We start from the raw sequence: 10,104 nt of genomic DNA on the forward strand, positions 1-10,104 counted from the left end.
TGGTTCCCTATGAGATACCTTTACTCCTCAGCAAGGAGTCGCTGAAGAAGTGTGATGCGCTGCTAGATTTTTCCCGAGACACGGCGGTACTGTTTGACACTGAGGTCAAGCTATCTGTGACCTCAAATGGCCACTACATAGTACCTGTGGCGAAGTTTCATGTCGGTAGTGTGAGTGCCAGGCAGGACATAGAGCAGGTACTTTTTTGTTCAAAGTTTGAGGGTGCCAACGAGAAGGAGCGCATGCAAATAGCTAGGAAGTTGCATCGTCAGTTCGGTCATCCTAGGAGTGTGAAACTGCAGTCCCTGTGTCTTGATGCTGGCGTCCAGGACAAGGATTTCTTTCGCATGCTTGTCTCAGTGGAGGAAACCTGTGATGTATGTAAGAGGTATAGGAGATGTCTGCCCCGACCAGTGGTTGGTTTTGGGATGGCTCGCGACTTCAATGATGTCGTTGCGCTGGATCTAAAGCAGTGGGGACCTGGAGTATGGTTTTGCCACATGATAGATCTGGCCACGAGGTACAGTGCGTGCGTGGTAGTGAAAAACAAAGACAAGCAAACGATCCTGCGTGCAATCATGACTGAGTGGATAGCTAGGTTCGGGGCACCCGGTCAGTTCTTGTCTGATAATGGAGGTGAGTTCAACAATGAAGAGTTCCGAGAGATGGCCGAGGCGTTCAACATACGCGTGCGGACTACTGCTGCAGAATCCCCTTGGTCGAATGGGATCAATGAGAAGTACAACGGTATCATCGCCAGCACAGTGAAGAAGGTGATGGATGACACTCCATGCTCTCTCGAGGTTGCTCTGGCTTGGGCTGTGTCAGCCAAGAACTCTCTTGAGACTCACCTGGGATTCAGTCCTAATCAGCTTGTGTTTGGGCGAAATCCGAACAACCCGGCGTGTCTCCATGACAAGCCTCCGGCTCTGGGACCTCCTTCCGGAAGTGATTTGGTGAGGACACACCTGAACGCCATGCATTCTGCCAGGCAGACGTTCATTCAGAACGAGTCGAGCGAGAAGTTGTAGAGAGCACTTCTTCACCAGGTCCGTCCCAGTGGTGAGAGGTTTTGCTCGGGTGATGTCGTCCTGTACCGACGTCACCAAGATGACAAGTGGCGAGGTCCAGGTGTCGTCATTGGACAGGAAAACAAGCAGATCCTGGTGAAACATGGCGGCGTGTACTACAGGTGTCACACAAGCGCTGTCGTGCGTGACACAAGTGAGCCGCGGGAACTGACAAAGCGAGGCCGGATGTCAACTTCAGATCCGGCTCCAGGGACCCAGAAGTTGGAGAAGATCAGTAGTGCTCCGATCCCGGAGTCTGCTGAAGACTCCGATGATGATGAGCAGAACTCCGGGTCTACTTCGTGTACGGTGTCTGGGGACGCAAGACAACGCCAGTTGGTGACGGTATCACCCACTGGCGGTCTGCAAGATGTCGAAGGCGGCTGCTCTGGTTCGGAACCTGGATCGCTAGCTCAGGCTACCAGAGAGTCCAATGCCATGGACAGTGATGGTGGCTCTGGTCCGGAACCCAGTTCGCCAGCTCATGCCACCGGAGATTCCAGTGTCGTGGTCGGTGGTGGCGTCGTCGTTCGTGACAAACCCTCGATACCTCGCGCTAAGTCGCGCATTACCTATGTTCTTCGTGATTCCTCTGATTGGAAGAGTGCCACAGTCCTGAGTCGTGCTGGGAAAGCCAAAGGGAAGTACAAATCCTTTTTGAATGTTCTTGACGATGGTGATGAAGTTGGCAAATGTGTAGACTGGCGGGATGTTGATGACTGGAAGCCTTTGAATCAAGACGTACTGGTGTGCACCTCGGATGACATCATGGCGGCTAAATTGTGTGAGTTAGAAAACTGGGAAAAGAATGAGGTGTATTCCGCTGTTCCCGATGAAGGACAACACTGTATCAGCTGCCGCTGGGTGATAACTGAAAAAGGAAATCCTGATGGTAGCTCACGCATCAAGGCTCGACTTGTTGCCAGAGGTTTTGAGGAGGACACATCTGGAGTCCAGACTGACTCGCCAACGTGCGGGAAGGAGTCACTAAGGGTGGTGCTCGCCATTGCAGCCTCACAGAGTTGGAGCTGTCATAGTATCGACGTGAAGGCAGCGTTCCTTCAGGGTTCTCCTCTCGAACGCGAGGTGTTCTTGCGCCCGCCTTCTGAGGCTAACGCAGGGTCACATGTGTGGAAAATGAAGACGTGCGTGTATGGCCTGAATGATGCCAGCAGGTACTGGTACCTGCGTGTCAGACGGGAGCTCCTCGCACTGGGAATGGTGGCCAGCAAACTTGATGCGGCGCTTTTCTACTGGAGAGCTGAGGACGGCCTTGAGGGCATCATCACCTGTCATGTGGACGATTTCCTGTGGTGTGGTTCCTCAAGGTTCGAGAAGGAGGTGATCGAGAAGCTGCGGCAGGTCTTCCTCCTGGGTTCTGAGGAATCTGAAATCTTCAAGTACCTTGGGCTGCACATTCACCAGCAGTCTGATAAGGTGATCAAGGTTCACCAGATGCCGCAGGCTGAGGAGCTGCAAGAGCCAAATCTCTCACCAGAGAGGCGAATGCAGAAAGACAGTGAGCTCTCTCCTGCAGAGCTTACCCGCCTCCGTGGCGTGACAGGACAAATCAATTGGCTGGCCACGCAGACAAGACCAGATCTTTCATTTGATGTTTGTGATCTCTCTTGTTCCATTAGGGATTCAAAGGTAGCTGATCTACAAAGGGCTGCTAAGGTAGTTCGAAAGGCTCAGTCGGCGCGAGTTAGTCTGAAATATCCTCATCTGGACTTGTCACAGAGCTCGTTGGTAGTGTACAGCGATGCGAGTTACGGCAATCTTCCAGATGGGTCCTCGCAGGGAGGATACGTTGTGTTCCTTAGAGACAAAAGGGGAAGATGCGCGCCACTTGCCTGGTCTTCAGCAAAGATCAAGCGCATTGTGAGAAGTACGTTGGCTGCAGAGTGCATGGCACTTCAGGATGGTGCTGATGCAGCTGTCCTTTTGGCTGCGCTGATTTCTGAGGCACTGTATGACGGGTCAGGAGACATGAGTGTGATGTGCTATATAGACAGCAGAGGGCTGTACAGGGCACTGTACTCGACCAAGGCGGTGCAGGACAAGAGACTTCGGATTGACATAGCCAGGATTAGGCAGATGTTGGAAGTTGGCGAGGTGACCAGGGTCTGCTGGGTCGACAGTTCTCAGCAGCTGGCAGACAGTCTGACCAAGAGGACGGCATCTTCCAATGCTCTGTTAGACGTGCTGAAGACGGGTATTCTGTGAATCGGGTTAGGTGTCACTATGAGGATGACTACGGTATCGTTGTTGAAGGAGGTGTCGTTGAAGACCTGTTTTGTTGTGACTCGCGTATTGAACAAAAAAGATAAGGGGATGATTGTTAGTTTAATTGTTTACATTCCTGGTGTGCTGTATATGTATACGTAAATGTGCACGGTCTTGAGCATGCGCATGTGTCTCTGGTTTCCGCATGTGTTTGGCATGTGCATGTGCATCCCGCGTTATGCATCCCGTGCTATGCCTTACTCATACTGTCTTCATTTACCTTTCAGTTTGTGGTGGGGCTTAAATAAATGCACGCTCAAGAGATATTGATCTTTATAAATTGAACAAGGTGTATTTTCTTTTTGCAACCAAAGAGAGGCGCTGCCCGGAGAATGCCCAATTTCATCATTAAAAAACTGGCTTACGATGACCAGCTATCTTCGTGGCTTAGTAGTAAGTGTGCCGAGTGTACCCACGTCGAAAACTAAAGGTCGCTGGCTCGCAGCGGGTCAGCCTGAAGTGTTCAACACGCATTTGTTTTTTAAGTAGCATCTGGCCAGCCGGCAACTGTCGCGAGGGCTAATGTTCGTACCTATAGGTAGCATTTGGCCAGTCGGCAACTACCGTGAGGGCTGTACATATTTACGCGTGTTACATTAGGTCAGGTCACGTCAGGTCAGGTTAGGTTTGCTTTGGTTTGGGGTAGAAAGAGGCATCTCCGGGTAGCGCCTCTCCTTGGTTGCTAAAACGAAACACGCGAGTGCCAGATATTACGAAGTCCAAAAGACAGTTACGTAGACGTCGGCCCATTCTGGATTTTTTATATGATGTAGCAAATGTATAGGAGAATAAAATATGTAAAAATCAGCAAAATCGAAGGGTACCCATTTTTCAGAAAATCAAAATTTATTTTTTGAATTTTAATTAAGTTCACTAATTAGTTATTTACGTCAATATTGTTATCCTCAAATTAAAGCCTGACCTATCCCCTCCATTTCACACTTTGTCTGGTGGTGATATGTCTAAAATGTCAATGGTTATGGCGCTTTAAAGATGATAATGTCCCTTGCCTAAGTCAATGTTTGATGACGTGTATCTCGGAAACGTGACGTCATATCTTGACAAAAATATGTCTCCTTTCTTTTCACATGTAGATGAGTAGTTTCACAAAGTTTCGCAAAAATCGGAGGAGGTGAGGTTCAAAATGATCATTTTTTGTCCCACTTGACGTGGAATGCCCCAATGTCCAAAAGAAAAGTATAAACCAAAATATATAGAATATGTAACCTTCATCTCATACCGCATGACCGCTGTCGTTCCCGCCAGTCCCTGCTTCCCCGTTGCTATGACGATGCTCTTCTCATCCAGGGTCTGCGGATCGCACCGCCCGAGGCGCCGGCCACGGGCTACATGTTCGGAAAGGGCATCTACTTTGCCGACATGGTGTCCAAATCGGCCAACTACTGTTTCGCGTCTCACACCAACCCGCGGGGTCTGCTCCTGCTCTGCGAGGTGGCGCTGGGAAACATGTGAGTACGCAGCTCCCAGGGTCGTGACGAAGAGCGTCTGTTAGACAAGAAACGTCTATTTGGTATAGATTTGATTGTTGTTGAGAATCATATTATCTGTGATCTGTGATTTGAGTAAATTATCTGTGATATCGTGTCGTTCTTTCATACACGCTGCGTTAATTGCGTGGGTATCGATGATTCATTTGCTTTCACGAAAACGCTGTCATTCAATTTGATAAAAGGTTATTATATTTGTGTTTGTTTCCTTCTTTATACGATAAACTTATAACGATTATGTTCATGATTTTGTGTCGTTGCTTTCAGGTACGAGAAGAAACATTCCGAGTACATCACCAAGCTGCCGACCGGAAAACACTCGACCAAGGGTCTGGGCAAGACGCACCCGGACCCGAAGGAGGTGAGTGTTTTGTTCTGCACGTAGGTCCGCTCGCTCGGACCGGATGGTGTGGGTCCCTGTGTGTTTGTGGTGACGGTTTGACGGTAAGCTGTTGAGTCTAAACGTTATTTTGTCATCGGTCCGATCATGAGATATATCCTCGTTGTCATCCTAAATCGTCATCATCAGCTACCAATATAAGATATTTGGACAATAAGTGATGATGCGTGATTATTGTTGGGCGAGTTTGGTGTTTCAGCTTAATTGTTTTTTTCAGCTTAATTCAGCTTAATTGTTTGGAATGAAGGTGTTACCAAACTCGGGGTGCACTGAGCATAGCTTTTATGCTATGAACTTTTATTCCGACCGGTCGGAAAATTTGTAGTTTTAAGAAGATCGTCTATTTATACATAGGATGAACCTTCGTGAACATTTCTCTTCGAAAACATGAACATTTCAGTTTCCCGATAGTTTTGCTTTATCAAGTTTTTCCCAGTGTGGAACAAATACTTTGATGCCTCCCGTATTGCAATCTACGATCACCAGAAAAAAAAAAAACGAACTAACTATTCGAACGACATTCGAAGGTGTATTTTATGAGACCCGTTCTGACTGCCGTTATCGCCCTGTTTCAGTCTCACCTGCTCGAGACGAAGGTGGAGATTCCGCTGGGAAAGCCGACCAAGTCGACGGCCTCGGACACTTCGCTGCTCTACAACGAGTACATCGTGTACGATGTGGCGCAGGCGCACATTCAGTACCTGCTGCAGGTCAACTTCAACTTCAGACGCTGAGGCGACCACCCGTGAGCTCCCTGGCAGGTCGGACACGGCCGCTGGAGGCTGACCGTGGTAGGAGGGAACGGGGAGAGAGGCTGTGTTGTGGGGCTCCTTGCGGGAGGGACCGGGGTCGCTGCCAAGCTACGGGTGAAAGCTGGATTGTCTTTGAGCTGGGAAACATTAAAATGGTCATGCTTTTCTGAGAGGAATTTTGGGGGAGGAATGAGTACCATGAACGTTCCAGCGGCTTTGCAGTTCAGAGGGATTGGCCGTTGCGCTGAGTGAGGGCTGCAGAGGAGAGAATTAGGTCAAAGGAGTGACGAAGAAGTGCCGTTGGGGAGACAGACGAGGAAATGAGGTGTAAACAAAAGACAAAGCAGTCCCCTCAGAGCGGCGAGGGGTGAGAATTTGGCGCTTTTCGGAAGTTTATCGCATGGATCGGCACTATTACGTGCCGCTGACATTGCTCCAGTAGTTAATCCTCGCTTTTGGCTGAAAATCAACCGCTTCCTTGGATTTTAGAATACAGACTGTGCTACTTAATGTTAATCAAGCAGTGTGTAATGAAATGACTATGCTTAACAATGGGTAATCTCTCGTCCTAGATATTCCTTTTCACCAAAATGAGCCCCAACAATCAATGTGCAATTATTTGTGCCTTCACTCCCTATTCCTTTCCTCCCTGGGGTGCGCTTTGTTCTTGCCTGTGACTGATGGCCTACGCAACATTACCAGTGTGGAATTTCACAAATGTGTTGGACTGGTAAGTCCGAGTCGTGAGCGGAAGTGAACTTCTCACATGTGCTGTGGTTCACTTGCAATGTTTGCAATGTGTTGTTACTGCGTTGACTGGCCGCGAGGCCTGGGCGGCCGGAACGATCAGTATGTCGGCAGTGCCCACCCAGTGATGGCGATAACGTTCCTGGCTGAGACGGTCTCATTTTCGGCTGCGGCGCAGTTAAGTGTTGGCGCACGGAGTTCAATGTGTTGGGAAGAAGCTTTTGGTGTATGTTTTTGGCATCACGCTTGTCGGCCCATCCCCACCTTTCAGTCGCCCTTTTTCGAGTTCGTGTAGGGCACCATGCTTGTAGAGTGATGAATATACGTTTTCATAAATAAAGAAAGTTTTTATATTTGAAGGAAAAGGGAGAAATCTGCAATTGCAGTGACCTTTGGGTACTAAGATTCAGCGCCTTATTTAATTAATATATTTTTTTTAATTGACAGGTAGACTTATTTCCATTCGGGGTAGCATAACATTTGATAACACTAGGTTATTTCAAAAGACACTTTTTGTTTTACTATTTCCAGCATCGGTAACAAAGGTGATTGACTTCACCCTGAGGAGAGAGCAATGACACTTGTGTTATGGCACTGTGCGAGCTAAATGCATGTTTAATGGGAAGAATTCCTCGTCTATGCGTTAGCTGTAGCATGCTGTAGTTTTGTAGTTTGTAGTTTGTCATTGTGACGAGGAGGCCTGCAGTAGGTAGTTACGAAACCTTCAATTATAATGGAAGTCTCCCTCTGGTGACTCCAATGTTCACTCATTCAACATGACTCCGTCCTCATTACAGGTGTATTCATCGACTCGGTTACCCGTCATCATTGAGCATCTGAATCGTAAATGCTCGTATGATACCCTTCAGGTGCAGTCTACCTTGCGCCCATTGTCATCCACATAAGGCACCCGTTCTCGCGGCTACACACCTGTGAAATAATCTTCTTTCGCCTCGGTAGCAGTTGAAGAGGACTCATCGTCATGGTAGCTGTCGTGCACGTACACGATCCAAAACGTCACACAGAACACACAGAAGAACACCGGGTACATCATCTCGACACACTTCTTCACGTAGTCGGACCACGTGAGCCAGCGGTACTCCTTGCGGATGCTCCACATGCTCTTGAGCAGCGACTGGACGCTCCACTGGGATCCCTCGTCGTCGTCGAGTTCCTCCTCGACGGGTCGTCGCCGGGCCGCGTGTCGCTCGTGCGCCCACTGGTAGAACTCTGACCACTCGACGCGCTCGCCGGCGGGCGACTCGCCCGTCTCGGCGTCCCAGAAGAGGTCGTCGCCGTGCCAGGTGGACTGGCGCCGCAGCCGGTCCAGGTCGAACCCGTGCCGCTCCGCCATCGCCGCCGGAGACGTGGACCGACGACGGGCGAAACTGAAGCGGCGCGGCGCGTTCTCTGTGGTGAGCGCCCCGCGACGCCGGGTGGCGCGCTGCCGCTCCTCGCGGTGGCTCTCATCGGCCAGCTGTCTGGCCAGCTTTGGCTGCCGGTAGAAGAATAGCACGTCGTCTACCGACTCTTGCTGTTCGCGCTCCAGGCCTCGGAACGCGTACCGGAGGTCCAGGAAGCAGGCTACCACTGAGAGCCAGACGAACGTCAGCACCGAGAGCATCCAGACGTCGATGCTGCGCACGACGCCCGAGTGTGGCACCGTCTTCAGCTGGCGCAGCAGCTGCACTGTGCAGACCAGGTTCAGGAACGAGAGCAGCACACGACCTTCGCCCAGCTCGTCGGGAAGATAGAAGGAAATCCAAGCGATGATTACCATGAACAAGCCGGGAACGAAGATCAGGAGGACGGCGTGCGAACTTTTCCGGGACACTTTGACGACGACGGACAGGCGAGAAACTTCCCTGTAGCCTAGTGACTTGTAGCGCACGACTGACTGATGTCTGTAGGAAACTGCCACGTTGAATCCTGACGTCAAATGTCTATTGGCAACTGAAAACGCTCCCGTGTCCCAGTGCAGCTCTACTGAGTAGTTTTGTGCCTGGAATGCACCAAGATACCATGTGCATATATGCACATCGAGAGGATAGCGTTGCAACGACGTTTCGCACCAAAGTTTCGTTGATAGTGTCTGTCGAACACTGAAGCCCGTGGTAGCATTCATTTTTACTGGATCTGTAACAGGTGAAGTCTGAAATGAATGAGCAGACTGTGAAGAAGATATGAAGAGTTGCGGTATCCACGCGGGCTGGCGCGACTCTGTAGCACCATCCGAGCTATTTTCAGACCTTGCGCAGGGATTCAACACCGATGTATGAGACGCGTTCCATTCGATTTCCAGGGTTGTGCGTAGAGTAACGAAGTGAACGTCGTTAGTGGCAGAAATATCCTCCAACTGTCCCCTGATGTACACAGGGAATGCATGTGGGCATCGGGCGATGTTCATATTTTCTTTGTGCAAGTCTTCGCAATCCAGTCTTTTTGCAGTTTTCGGTGGCTGTGATCCGCAGATCAAGGAATCTGAAGGGGCTTCTGAGGATCGCACATTTGTCTGAACAAGTGCATTTGTAAACAAAGCTGCCTGGACAAAGTAAAGGAAACACCACATTACATTCATGCATGGTTGTAGGCCGCACAGACACTGCGGAAAAGCAATGAAAAATGATTCAGACTCTACACACTCATTGCCTTCATGAAACAAACTTACGTTACATCCGTTACATCATATAGGGCGTTGCGTCACATCAAAACAAATGGAACAACGAAATGGCCCAAAAAAGCTTTCGTTTGTTTTCAAATGAAGTTGGTCACGATGTGTTCCGTGCATGGCACCTCTGACGCACAAAGCTGATGCCATCGGTATTTTATCGCCTTGATCCCATCTTTCTATGCGCATCGACGCAGCCAAACTTCCTCGAATAACCTGTAACTTGTCTTACCTGGTGAATAGTAGCGTCTCGGCAATGGCAAAATGACTTAGCTTCAGCTATCATTTATTTATTTCCTAAATCATAGATAACATGAATCGTTGGAAACGGCATGGCCTGGGAGCCTTGACAGTAATTGCAAGACATGATTCGGTTCAAACTCGTGTTTTCTATGTTGTTAATTGGTGGGACATAACCGAGGGTTTACTGCTCAATAGTTAGGACATGTTTCGTTAGAATTGTGTTTTTTTCTATTGAAAAACAAATCTGAGTTCCCTGAAAATTTTACCATTACCATTCCTTCGAGGAAAACATACTGGCGATTCACATGCTGTTATTTGCGACTGATTAAATTCTCTGATTTTCAAGAAAGCTTCATTGCACACAAAAAACACGCAATTGGTGAGCCCTCTAACTTCGCCACACCGTTCTGATCAAAAACACGACTTACTC

General features: G+C 49.1%; 2 protein-coding genes across 2 annotated transcripts in view; one reads left to right on the forward strand and one right to left on the reverse strand.

Annotated features, from left to right (window-relative positions):
- The window catches only part of LOC122364726 (poly [ADP-ribose] polymerase 1-like), a 29,264-nt gene extending 22,161 nt beyond the window's left edge, over window positions 1–7,103 (forward strand). The window contains exons 17-19 of the mRNA XM_043335401.1: window positions 4,665–4,825; window positions 5,132–5,225; window positions 5,840–7,103. Of these exons, the coding sequence (XP_043191336.1) occupies window positions 4,665–4,825; window positions 5,132–5,225; window positions 5,840–5,998 (414 nt within the window). The 3' untranslated portion in view covers window positions 5,999–7,103. The remainder of the gene's footprint in view (window positions 1–4,664; window positions 4,826–5,131; window positions 5,226–5,839) is intronic.
- A 445-nt stretch (window positions 7,104–7,548) lies between these two features.
- Window positions 7,549–9,494, reverse strand: LOC122364720 (gamma-aminobutyric acid receptor subunit beta-3-like). Its single transcript, XM_043335379.1, has one exon. The coding sequence runs from the start codon at window positions 9,339–9,341 to the stop codon at window positions 7,686–7,688; it is 1,656 nt and encodes a 551-aa protein (XP_043191314.1). The 5' UTR covers window positions 9,342–9,494; the 3' UTR covers window positions 7,549–7,685.
- Window positions 9,495–10,104: the final 610 nt, after the last annotated feature.

Source organism: Amphibalanus amphitrite, unplaced genomic scaffold, assembly GCF_019059575.1.
Source record: "Amphibalanus amphitrite isolate SeventyFive unplaced genomic scaffold, NRLGWU_Aamphi_draft 000694F_arrow, whole genome shotgun sequence".
In the NCBI taxonomy this organism is placed as follows: Eukaryota; Metazoa; Arthropoda; class Thecostraca; order Balanomorpha; family Balanidae; genus Amphibalanus; species Amphibalanus amphitrite.